Source organism: Arvicanthis niloticus, chromosome 6 (assembly GCF_011762505.2).
Source record: "Arvicanthis niloticus isolate mArvNil1 chromosome 6, mArvNil1.pat.X, whole genome shotgun sequence".
Taxonomy (NCBI): Eukaryota; Metazoa; Chordata; class Mammalia; order Rodentia; family Muridae; genus Arvicanthis; species Arvicanthis niloticus.
In genome coordinates, this window is record NC_047663.1 from 33,163,033 (window position 1) to 33,176,373 (window position 13,341).

Genomic DNA, 13,341 nt, shown 5'->3' on the forward strand with positions numbered 1-13,341 from the left:
TTATAAGCACTTTACCTGAACATACGGAAAAACTGTTAGAGGTAAAATAGGCACACGTTAGTCGTGACTGGCAGATACCTACAGCACTTGACAAAAGGGAAAAATGATTGTAGGTCCCCAGAATTGATGGGGTGTAGGGAGGAAAGCAGCTAAAGCCATGTGTTCAAATGAGGAGCAGCCCAACAGCTTTCACAGAGAGAGCTACACATCACAGCGCTTCCAAGCGAGCACTGCTGGGGACACTTCAAATCCCAGGCTCCCAGTTTCAAAGCTGGTTTTCAGATGCATGAAGAAGATGCACTGAATCTGGGTGTAATGGTGCATGCCTGCAATCCAAGCACTGCAGAGGCAGAGAGGCAGAGAGGCAGAGAGAGGCAGAGAGGCAGAGAGAGGCAGAGAGGCAGAGGCAGAAGGGTTATGAGTTCAAGGCCAGCTTGGACTACATAGTTAAAACACTACCCCTCGAATTATAAAGTCAGGGGGAGGGGCTGGAGAGAAGGCTCAAGGGTTAAGAGCACTGTATGCTCTTTCAGAAGACCCGAGTTCAATTCCCAGCACTCACAACCGTCTGTGACCCAGTTCCAGGGGATTTGACACCCTTGCATACATACACACAGGCAAAACACCAATGGACATAAAATAAAAATAAAAAAATCCTAAAAAAAAGGTAAAAGAAGACCCACCATCCTGTGTATATGGTTGACAATGGGAAAACTAATGGGCAGCTGTGGGGCCATATAATGAAGCCAACCAATGAGATCTTTTTCGTTGTTGTAATTCAAGACAAAGTTTCTTCGAGTAAAAGCCCTGGCTGACCTGGAAACTTCTTTTGCAGACTCAGGCTGTCCTCAGACTCAGAGATCCATCTGCCTCCGCCTACCTCCTGGCTGCTGGGATAACAAAGGCACATGCCACCTCACCTAGCTTCCAATCAGCTCTTTTTTTTTTTAAAAAGATTTGATTTTTACATACGTGCGTACGTATGTTAGTGTGTGCACGTGCATTCTGGTGTGGATCCCCTGGAGCCGGAATTGCGGATGGGTTTTGAGCCACTTGACATGGACGCTGGGAACCAAGCACCTCTGCTTGCTCTTCTCTCTAAGAGCAGCGAGCAAGTCCTCCTTAAAGCTGAGGCTTCTCTGCAGCCCCGGCACTCTGCACCTACCCTCACCATCTGGGCACAGACAAGACATGCTTTTATTTTCTCACTTGCTTTGTCTTTGCGTAGCTATGTATTTGTTCTTGGGACAGTCCCAGAGTTTGATTCTCAGAAGCACAGCAGTTCCGTGTACCTCACACGGAGCTCACATTCTGATTTGGTTTTCTCAAGTATCAGCAACAAAAGACTGGGAGACTTCCCGGTGACGCTTATAAACATCCACAGGGCTCTCACCTCCACTTTATGATATTATTTACCAACAGTGTTTACATTATCCACGGAAATATTAAAGTATTATTTAAATACATCAGTACTTTATTTAATATATTTATTTTATATATATGAATACACTGTAGCTGACTTCAGACACACCAGAAGAGGGCATCAGATCTCATTACAGACGGTTGTGAGCCACCATGTGGTTGCTGGGATTTGAACTCAGGACCTCTGGAAGAGTAGTCAGTGATCTTAACCACTGAGCCATCTCTCCAGTCCACTTCATTTATTTAAATGCTTTTGAAAAGGGATCTATATTAGCCCAGCTGGCTTCATATCCAAAACTCTCCTGCCTCAGACTCCCTAGTGCTGGGATCATAGGTGGGTGCTGCTATGTTGGACAAGTTTCTGATATACTGAATTTAATCTTTTTTTAAAAAAAAAAAAAAAGAGACAGAGGCTTATTATACTGTCCAGGCTAGCTGTAAATGATTTCCTGCCTCCGAGTCCTGAGTAGTTTGGACAACAGGTGCACCCCCACCACCAGCTAACTCCATTGTTTTCATAGAAAACAGCCTTACCTTGTAGTCAGAGACATCAGGAGAGTAGTCAGATGTGAGCTCCAAAAGCTAAAAAAGAAGAAAACTCCTTCAAGTACACAAATCTCCCCTTACACCCTCAGTCACTCCTTCAAGTACACAAACCCCCCTACATCCTCAGTCTCCTAGGACTCCTCTTTCCTACCCCAAGAACATGGGCTGTGCCGGGCAGAGGTCCCGTTCTTCCCACGCATCTGAGGCCCCACCATGATTCCTGATGATTGCAGACAGTTTCTGTAAACATTACTTAGTGAGATTCACTAAGGATGATGGGGAGGGGGGTGATCTTATTTTTGCTATGGTCAGTGATGTTTTAACATATACCTTAAATGCAATCTTTTCTCCGACTTGAGGGGCAGCTGCCAACAGTGGTAATAGACTATAATCCTTCTTGGGGGTCTCTACTGGATTCTGGGAAAACAGACATGCGCTGTCATTACTGGGGAGGGAAATGAGAGCTGACACCACGCCACAGGGTTGAGATGAGCTGCACGGGGGAAGGGAGGAGGCCAACTCATAAACATTAAACGCTCACCTGGATCACCATGGATGAGTTTGTTAGAATATCATTTAACTGTTTCTGCTTCTGGCTCTCAGAGCTTCTATTTAAGATACAGGAGACAGCTTGCCCTCGTCCTCGCCCTCGGCCCCGAACACCCCGGCCCCTCAGTCCCTTCCCAAACAAGAAGTCCTCTCCTCGCCCCCATCCTCTTCCCAAACTTGTGGGGACAGGCACATTGGGAGGACCAGGAGCTTGTCTGCCTCTGTTTGAGTCAGAAGGTTTCCATCCCATAATACCCGGAGTCTCCAAGGACAGCCCTGGACTGGAACACCCCTGCCCTGCAAAGAGGCCTGTTGTCTTTAAGAAGTCAGGCGGGCCCTCGAGCATGTTCTTGGACACCAGGAACTGGTCTTCCGACTCTGAACTGGAGTCTGAACTAGATGATGAGGTTTTGGAGGCCTTGCCCTTGCCGGAGTTGAAGGTAAAGCCAGGCTTTGAGGCCTGTCTGTTGCAGCGGCAGTTTTTGTAGCAGGTCCATCTTTCAACAACTCAGCTGACAGTTTCTCTGAAAAGGTGATCCCCTGCATCGTGATACTACAGTGGCCATCGCTGACTGACTCTGGACAGGACTCAGACTCTGACAGGTAGCTCGAGCTGCCTTTTGGTCCTGTGCTGCTTCTCCTCCGGGCTTTAGCAAGGCTGCTTCTGGGGGAGGCCTTGGAGAAGCTGCAGTTCTGTGAGCCCCCCTCTTTAGGTGTGTGTCGTTTGGGAGACTTGGAGGCCCTGGTCTGCTTCTTCTGTTCACATTTCTCCTTTCTTTTTGAAGACTTCTTTTTGGAGTCTTCCTCGTCCTCCTCGGCTGGGCTGCCTGTCACTTTGCTTTTTCTCTTGCTCTTTGTCTGCCCCATCTCATCCAGGAAGACTTTGGTTTCCAGGTCCGAGGCCTTCTCATTATGGCTGTTGTCCTGCCTCTTCCAGTGCTTCTTCAAACACTTATACCCCTGGTCCGTTTCCTCATCCTCCATCAACTTCAAAGCCCGCTTCTTCGCTTTCCTACATGGGAAGTTAGAGTCGCCACCATTGCTTACTATCAAATTCTCAGGAAGTCCTTGGTCTTCTAACTTAACCCTGTTGGAAGAGGGGAGAAGGCTCAAATAAACAACTGGTAAGCACAGGTCCAGCAAGCACAGGCCTGGCGTGCACTCGCACATGGCCAAGACTGCAGACTGTCACATAGCTAAGGATGAAAGATTCCACAAAATTACCCACACAACACAGCTCTTTCATGTGGCTGGTTTGTTTTCTCTTTGTTGTTTTGAGACGGGGTCTCGCTCTATCACCTTAGGTGGCCTGGAACTCACTGTGGAGATCAGGCTGGCCTCCAACTCACAGAGATCCATGGTCTCTTCTTCCTGAGTGCTGGGATTAAAGGTGAGTGTCATCATGCTTGGCTCACTGTGGCTAGTTTTACTAACTTAATGTATACTGGGGTCCATGCATTTTTCTCTACCTTATACATCACCAACAAACTAGGTTATCTTTCATTTCTGAGATCCCAAAATACAACTCTAACAGGTAACTTGCCAAGCCCCACAGCTGATAAGTAACAGGAAAGATAGTCTGACCTTGGCTCACCTTACTTCAAAACTCACAATCTTTTTTTTTTTTTTTTGGTTTTTCGAGACAGGGTTTCTCTGTGTAAGCCTGGCTGTCCTGGAACTCACTCTGTAGACCAGGCTGGCCTTGAACTCAGAAATCCACCTGCCTCTGCCTCCCAAGTGCTGGGATTACAGGCGTGTGACACCACCGCCGGGCACAATCATTTTTTACAATATAACTTTTTAAAAATTTTATTGAGAATTTCATACATACAATTTATTTCAATCACACACACAAACACCAGCTTCCATCTTCTCTCAGATGCCGCCAACTTCATGCCCTCTTTTCTTTTTTTTTCTTAGTAACATTTTATTTAAATGTTAATCAAAGGCTTTACAAGTTTGATAATGCTCAATAATAACAAGATGCCCACACAATCAGAAGTGTAAACCCAATGCCCAACCTAGATATACAACTATCTTTGACTGGTGGAGACACGCGAACATCTGCCTTCATGTTCCCTCCTCTCTCTCTCTCTCTCTCTCTCTCTCTCTCTCTCTCTCTCTCTCTTTCTCTCTCTCTCTCCTAGCTCCTCCTCTCCTTCTCCTCTCCTTCCTCTTCCTGTCCTTACTCTTCCCACCTTAGCTCCTCCTACATATCACCCTTCCTGTTAAAATAAAACTTTTCTCTCAAGATACAATTAGAGCATAACTAGACCAATTTGTGTCAGTAAGGTACAAGATAGACCTAATACCCAGTCCATCATTTTGTTGACTAACCAGAACCTCTATCATCCCTCCTAACTAAAAGACTTAGTTCTGAACCTGGCTTTTTTCTTGGCTTTAGAATGAATGTCAGCTAAAAATCATCCTCTCAAATCTTTTCTCACAAAGTAAATAGCTGGGATTGGCTATGAGACTATAAGTCTTCAACCCCGTCAGAAATCCAGAATGACTGAGTTAGCTGAAATTATGGGAAGCACAAAGCACAGCTTCTAAAACTTAGCCAATTTATAGAGACCACTGAACACCTGGACAGTCCCTATACTACAGAACGTTGGAGCATCCGATCTTCAGCCTTCTGGCCCAGATCATCTGACAGACCTAGTGATGTAGAATCATTAAGGGCTGATTACTCTGTCTTCATGCCCTTTTTTCTTAACTCACAATCTTCTTACTAGGTGTGTGTTAGCCAACTTAAAAGGTGAACATATTAACCACCCGGTTTTGTGTCAGAATGAGTAAAAATATAAAATGAATTTGAGTATTAAGTAAGGAAAATGTACTGCACATATACATAATGGAATATTACTCCGATGTAAAGAAGGTATATCGCTTCCATTAATATGGAGGCAACTGGAAGACAGCATGCTAAATTAAATCAGCTATAAGGAAACAAATGCCACACATGTTCATTTATATGAAGAGTTAAAAATAAAGGATCACAAAGAAGTAGGAAGTAGAATAGTAGTTATCAGAACCTAAGCAGGCTGTGGAGGAAGGGAAGACACTCCTGTACACTCTGATAGAAAGACTATATTCTAATGTTCCTCTGTGGTATAGGACAGCAGTGGTGGATAATAATTAACTGTCCCCACAGCTACATGAGAGGCTTTTCTCTTTCTTTTTCTTTCCTTCCTTCTTTGGAAGACACTGGTGGCTTTGGACGGCTTGAATTCAGAAATCTACCTGTCTCTGCTACCCAAGTGCTAAGATTAAAAGTGAGTCTAAGAAAGGGCTTTCAATGTCCTCCCCAAATAAAAAACAGTACAAGGAAACAGATATGCCAATCAATTCTGATCTGATCGCCATGTACGTATGTGTGTATGTGTGTATCCTGAAAGGGCACACTGTACCCTACAAATACATATAATGACTATATGCTAATTAAAGCACTTAAAAATAATAAAATAAAATGTTTTCCTATTCCTGCTTGGGTTCTGAATTGTTACAGCTACCCATAAGATCCATGACAATTTGTGATGGCTACATTTATGTCAACCTGGCAAGGCTATGGGGCGCTCTGTTCAGACACTGTGTCTATGGCTTGTCTAAAATATTTCGGATGAGATTCCCACTGAGATCTCAAGACTGACTAAAGGACAGCTTGATTTTAAGAATCTTCTCCTCTCCAGGTAGCTGTGACTCTACTTTCTATGTGTAGAAGGAGCTAAGGTGGGAGGAGTACGGGAGGAAGAGGAGAAGGAAGAGGAGCTAAGAGAAGACAGAGAACGAGAGAGGTGGACATGGAAGCTGATGTTCACTTGTCTGTAGCAGTCAAAGGTAGTTGGTATATCTAGGTTGGGTATTGGGTTACACCTCTGATTGTATGAGCATCTTGTTATTGATCGTTACCTAATATATAAAGCCTTTAGATAATTTAAGTATTACTTAAAGTAATTAATTAAGATAAATTAAGTATTTAGATAATTTAAGTATTAAATACTTAAGTATTTAAGTAGGTCTCATCTTCCTACTGAGCCGTGTGGATAGTGGGATGGTCTGGGCAATGCCCAGCCTTGCAGAGACAGCGTGGAAGATTGGCAAAGCTATCTCCCACGCTGGTGTCTCATGGGTGGCAGGGCTGATGTTTCTGGCTGGTTGTTTCTAGCTGCAGCACCCACATGGTATCTAATCTAGCCAGAGCTGCCTCGGGTTGACCAGCAGCCGTCTTTAAAATAATTACAACAACATGTATGTCTCTGTTTGTTTATTTGTTTTTGTGCGGTTTTTTTTTTTTTTTTTTTTTCCTGTGTAGTCCTGGCTGTCCTGGAACTCACTCTGTAGACCAGATTGGCCTTGAGATCAGAAATTCACCTGTCTCTGCCTCTGCTTCCCAAGTACTGGGATTAAAGGTGTGCACCATCACTGCCTGATGACTCTACTTCTCTCTCAGCTCTAAGGAGGGGTGTGTGTGTGTGTGTGTGTGTGTGTGTGTGTGTGTGTGTGTGTGTGTGTATCTGTGTGTGCACCCTCTGGGAAACAGAAGAGACTATTGGATCCCCTAGAGCTGAACATTAAAGGTGGCTGTAAATCACCGTGTAGGTTCTGGGAACCATGTAGGTTCCATCACCGCCTCCAAGGCTCAGGGGACATCAGAGAGGAGTGGGGAGGAAACAAACAATACAAGAGCAGACATGACCTTTACATTCATGGACTCACTCACCTGAGTGGCTATCTGCAAACGAGCTCCACAGGACTGGGCCCTCTCAACAGTTCACTGGGATGTGAGAAGGGCCTATGAGCCCCCTACCCCTCCCTGAGGAACTATTAAAAATAAACAGGGCTAAGTAAAGTAAATTGTTTCCCTCAGTGCCTCCAGCAATAGAGTACATGCTGGGCAAGCGTGAGAACCTAGCTTTGGGGCCCTAGTGTCCTGATGTGTATCTGTAATCCTAGCACTGGGAAGGCGGAGACAGACAGCAGGAGACAGACCCCTGGAGCTCAATAGCCAGGCCAGCCTAACCTAGCTCCAGGTTCAGTGAAAGACCCTGTCTCAGAAAACTAAGGTGATTGAGAAAGGCACAAGGCGTCCACCTCTGGCCTCGACACATAAATTTACACACATGCTTGCACACCCAATGCTAAGTGCGCACACACATTTAAGTTGTAGGCATATACACGTACAATGAATCTGTCAGGGAAAGACAGTTATAAGGAGGAAGAAACGAACAATTACCTAACCCTGAACCGGGGTACTCGGAAAGAGCAGTCAGTGTTCTTAAGCACTGAGCCATCTCACCATCCGTCACATGTAGTTTTTTCCCCCCCTCCTATGGTCTACACCATTTACCACCAGGGCTAGCTGCAATCTACCATCTCCCTGGACTGAATCCAGGGCCCTAGGTACCCTAGCTAGGAAAGCACTCATTCACTTACTGAGTGACATTCTCAGGTCCGCAAAGGTAACTAACTTCTTTCCAGATGCAATTGTACGTTTGAGGCATTTAGGAGAAACTTCCCTGTCATCTGCTGCAATTACTGCTTGCAATAGCTTTCACGGTTGTTTTTTACATCAGTAGCATCATTACAAGAGTGTAATTCTTGGGTGATGCATTAATTTACGTATTAACTGTAGCCAGCAGCAAGTTATTAAGTCATTAGGCAGGGAACCGTTCAGGAAGTAAACTTAACAGGTGGGGACACAGCCCTCTCTCTTGTTTATAAAGCCTTTAAACTGCACTGAGAATGGGCTTCTTACTTCTGTCAGTAAAAAGGGAAAAGAGCCTTGGCTGCCTTTAGTCCCAGCACCCGGGAGATAGAAACAGGCAGACCTCTATAGCTCAAGACCAGCCTGGTCTACACAGAGAACTTGCCTCAAAAAAGAAAGGGGGAGAGGAGAGAAGAGGGAGGAGAGGCAGACAAGAAGTAGCTTGGTTTATAATTCTGAATTTAATTCTCCACAGCTGAAGCTTAAAGGTGTGCGTGGGGCTGGAGGGCACAGACTAAATCAGACAAGTATGAATGTAAACTGCAATGACCAATCACATCATCCCGCCATCTGAGGTAACCAAGCCACCTGCCAACCAGTCACACCACAGTCGCTCCCGGATACTCACTACAGTGTCAACTTTTAAAATCTCCTTGTTGGCCAGGCAGTGGTGGCGCATGCCTTTAGTCCCAGCACCTGGGAGGCAGAGGCAGGTGGATTTCTGAGTTCCAGGCCAGCCTGGTCTACAGAGTGAGTTCCAGGACAGCATGGGCTACACAGAGAAACCCTGTCTTGAAAAACAAAAAACAAACAAACAAAAAAATCTCCTTGTTATTGTTGTTTTGAGATAGGGTTTCTCTACTTAGCCACCACAGTGTCACTACATGTAGATGAAGCTGGCTTCAAATTCAGAGAGCTGCCTGCCTCTGCCCTCTGCCTCCTGCGAGTCAGGATAAAAGGTATACACTACCATGTCTGGTGTATTTTTTTCTCCCCCACCCCCATTTGTTTGTTTTTGTTTTCCCAAGGCGGGGTTTCTCTGTGTAGCCCTGGCTGGCCTCGAACTCACAGAGATCCACCTGCCTCTGCCTCCCGGCTACTGAGAGTAAAGGCGTGCACTGTCTGGCTATTACTTTTTTTTTTTCCTTTTTAAACAGGTCTCATATATGCCAAACTGACCTATGTAGCCAAGGGTACTTTCCTCCCCAGTTACCTGGCAACAGCCAGGTATGCTCCTCCCCACAGTTACCTGGCAACCGCCAGGTAGCCTGATCCACTATAAAAGGGGCTGCTTGCCCCCTCCTCTCTCTCTTGCTCTTGCCCTCTTCCTCTCTCTTACCCTCTACCCTCTTGCCTCTCTGTCCCCTCCCCCACCTTCCTCTCTCTCCACGTGGTCATGGCCGGCCTCTACTTCTCTTCTCTCCCCACCTTTGCCCTTTCCCCTGAATAAACTTTCTCCCCCTTGGAACCGCATGGTCTGGAGTGGTCTGTTCTGAGCTGCGGTCGGACTTCTTCTTAAAACAACAACACCTCCTGTCTGTCTTCACCTCCTCAGTGCTGGGATTCCTGTTGAGATGGCTGGGAATTAAATCTAGGGCTTTGAAATAGGCAAGCCGTCTAGCAACTGAAACACACACTCTGAAATGTCACAGTCTGTGTGATAACTGAAATGCATTCCAATACCAATTCGAAGGGACCCAATGACACTTGAATGAGACACAGAATGACATCCACCATTAGTGGACATTGCCAAGGAGCTAAGGTGGATACATTCCATACATTACTAAGAAAACATGTTTCCTGCCAGCTTTGGTCTCCTACTCCTGACACCAAGTACAGCCCAGAGAAGGTGGGTCTGTGGCATATTAGCGCCATGCACACAGCACACAGAGCCTGGCTGAGTGGCCCTGCTCTTAAGCACCGGAGCTGCTCCAAGTCTAGTCCCCCTGGAATGAGAAGCGTCCCGGGGAAGGATGCTGCATCCCTGGCCGGACCACTCAGGATCTTGCACGTGCCTTTCTGCAGCTAGCTCGCCACCGTGGTCCTTGATCGTGCGGTCCAGCAAGCGCGCCCCCCGAGCGTCGCGCCCCCACCCCCACGCCCACCCCACCCGCGCCCCGCGCGCTCCCGCGCACCTGAGGCAGTCGTTGTCTCTCACCAGGCGCGCGCTCTCAGCAGGGGGCAGCAGCCCCCCTTCCAAATAGAGGCCCAGGAGCGCCCCGGAACTGAAGCCGAAGCGCTGGCGGATGAGACTGATGAGATCCGTGACAACTCGGCATCTGTTTAGGTCAACCAGAAGCCAGAAGACCGTGCAGTGTGGAGTGGCCGGCGGCGGGTAGTCAAATTGAAGCCGTAGCCTAACCGTCTCGGAGGCTGCCATCTTGCTCATGCTCAACGGAAGCCGAGAGGTTCCACGGGGCTTCCCGCCCCCGGCAGCGGCTAGCGTGCGCCGCCTAGGGGCGCAAGTAGGTCTGCAAGCTCCCATCGCGAGCTCCCGGTTCTTTCCCAGACCTGATAAGGGCTGAATATATATATATGTGTGTGTGTGTGTACACATATATATGTATATATACATATATACGTATACAGTGTGTGTATATATAGTGTGTGTATATATACATATGTATACATATGTACATGTATGTGTGTATGTATGTGTATACATATATATATGTATACACATACATACACACACACATACACACACACACACACATATATATATATATACACACATATACATATATAGGTGACTGTCAGGATAGCTTCTACTATATCAGTTCGTGTAATTAAACAAAAATAGTCAAACATCTGTAAAATTAGTAAGCAGCCAGCCTGACCAAAAACCCTGTAATAGGATTTTTACCTTTCTACCAAAAAAGTCAGGAAAGCACCAGAATCCACATGTGGTCTGTGTCCAGGCAGAAAACAAAAGAGGCTCATGCTGCGAGACCTGAAGTTCTCATGAGACTGTCTAAAACAAACACACACGTCCTTGGGGCCTCGGGGGATTCAGTGTGTGCTGTGCTCCTGACCAGATCAAGTGCTTTCCTTATCTTGGAGCAGAACAATATCCTTTAAGTGTTGAAGGCACAGGAGAGAATCAGAAACCTAATAAAATACAAGACCTTTAAAAAATGATTTAAAACGAGGCTTGTTCTTTGAAAGCAATAAAAATCAAGAAGCATGAGATGGCACAGTCAACACAGTGATTTCCCTAGCATGCACTCGACCCTGGACTCCAGCCCCACCACAAAGGTATAAAGTAGGAGGATTTTTTTTTTAATTGAATATTTAGAGAAGTTAAGCAACTCCTGCCAAGGTCACTAGAGCAGTGAATGGTTGGGACTCATCCATCAGTAAATACACTGACAAAAAGTTCTGTCAGTTCTCATCCTGGAGGTCTTTGAATCACTCAGTAGGTGCAGACCAGTCCTCTAGGCAGGTAAATACCACAGACAAACTGGTAACTAACAGTCCAGTACTTTCCCCAGGCAGACGCCAGGAAGGAACCAGCAGGTGTAGTTCCTTCATTATAAAGGAACTGCAAGGCTCAACAACCAGCCAGAGGTGATGCTGTGTTAAGTGGAGGCTGCTGCAGGAACCTCATGAGCACCTGTTGTTTCTCCCCCCCAGATTTCTTTTAGATTTGTTTTTGTCCTCAGTCACACCAGAAGAGGGCACCCGATTTCCATTAAAAACATGTCATTGCTGGGAATTGAACTCAGACCTCTGAAAGAGCAGTCAGTGCTCTTAACCACTGAGCCATCTCTCCAGCCCTCAAAAGTAGATCTTGGGCCAGTTTCTCTTCTCTCTCTCTCTCTCTCTCTCTCTCTCTCTCTCTCTCTCTCTATCTCTATCTCTATCTCTTTCTCTCTATCTCGGGTTTTTTTGAGACAGGGTTTCTCTGTGTAGCCCTGGCTGTCCTGGAACTCACTCTGTAGACCAGGCTGGCCTCGAACTCAGAAATCCACCTGCCTCTGCGTCCCAAGTGCTGGGATTAAAGGCATGCGCCACTACCGCCTGGCACCAGTTTCTCTCAATGGCTGTATTACCACAAGATGAGCTCAACACCTCTATCTAAGGCAAACCAATACATGTCTGCCATTAGCCAAGAATACCTAGAACACCAAATAAATGCTCAGTCCTCATCTCCCACTGTCTGTGGGGTCATATTTATACTCCTTCATCACAGGTCCTTTCATGTATCTGCTATGTCAAAACATCCTTTAACTTGTATCTGGTTCAGGAAAACATTCACCTGTGTGCCCCAAGCAAAAATACCATTTAACATAACTAACTTTTCAAAAAAAACTACAAGTTTCCACTTGAATGGTTTGTTTCTGAGATTGGAGGGATGTTAATCTGTGTTTTCCACCGATGCAACAAATCACATCCCCATAAATTCATGGCTCTATTAACCACACAGGGCTTTAAGTTACCTATTGCCCTTAGGCCCAATACACCTGACCCATTTTTCACATTGTTTTAGCTGAGATAAAGTTCCAGTCCCTAGAAGCTAAGTATTTACCTCCCAAAGAGGCCAATCGGGATGCCAAGATTCTGGTGAAGTTATTGTTACATCTGCTCCTGCATATATTAAACCTTCAATTTCAATTCCATTGGTCTGTATTTTCTGCTCAGGTCTATGATCATGTATAGCAGTTAGCCAAAATATTTGTATTCAAGTCTCCAGAATATGAATTTTTCATTTTATGTACTGAAGCTGTTCTGACCTTAAACACATCCAGAGTGTAGGGAATGTGAGACCATGCTACCAGAGAGGAATAAGAAGTGATAAGGACATGCTGGGGAGATGGCTCAATGGTTAAGAGCACTGACTGCTCTTCCAGAGGTCCTCAGTTCAATTCCCAGCAACCACATAGAAACTCACAACCATCTGGAATGGGATCTGATGCTCTTTTCTGCTGTGTCTGAAGACAGCTACACTGTACTCGTCATATATATGCAGAAGAAAAAAATCTCTAAAAAAAGGAGAGAGAGAGAACTGACAAGGCTGAGTGACCTCACACCCTAGGAATCTGAGATTGAGAACTGCATGAGCAGAGCCACTTCCTATTTGTCTCTGTACCTGTTCTGTACCACAGAACCATGAGTTCTTCTCCATGCTAATGAGATATCCATACGGCCTTAGCCTTCAGCCAATGACCTTCCGTTCTTGGGTATTCTCACTCCATCCACCAAGAGATATATGATCCTCAGCTCACCACAATAAAGTATGTGGTCATCCACTGCCTCCTCCCCTCCAAAAGCAGTATGAACAAGCAATGGCTGAGAGGTGCTTCCTTAAAGATCGCCTTGGGGAAAGCCTGTCA

The 13,341-nt window shown here is 45.8% G+C and overlaps 1 protein-coding gene across 1 annotated transcript; it reads right to left on the minus strand.

The window, feature by feature from the left end:
- Nucleotides 1–1,839: 1,839 nt before the first annotated feature.
- On the minus strand, nucleotides 1,840–10,417 carry LOC117710244 (coilin-like). Its single transcript, XM_034504997.2, is given in 5 exon segments — nucleotides 1,840–2,004; nucleotides 2,299–2,385; nucleotides 2,510–3,003; nucleotides 3,006–3,604; nucleotides 10,141–10,417. Coding segments are annotated over 5 exon segments (1,599 nt in total). The 5' UTR covers nucleotides 10,395–10,417.
- Nucleotides 10,418–13,341: the final 2,924 nt, after the last annotated feature.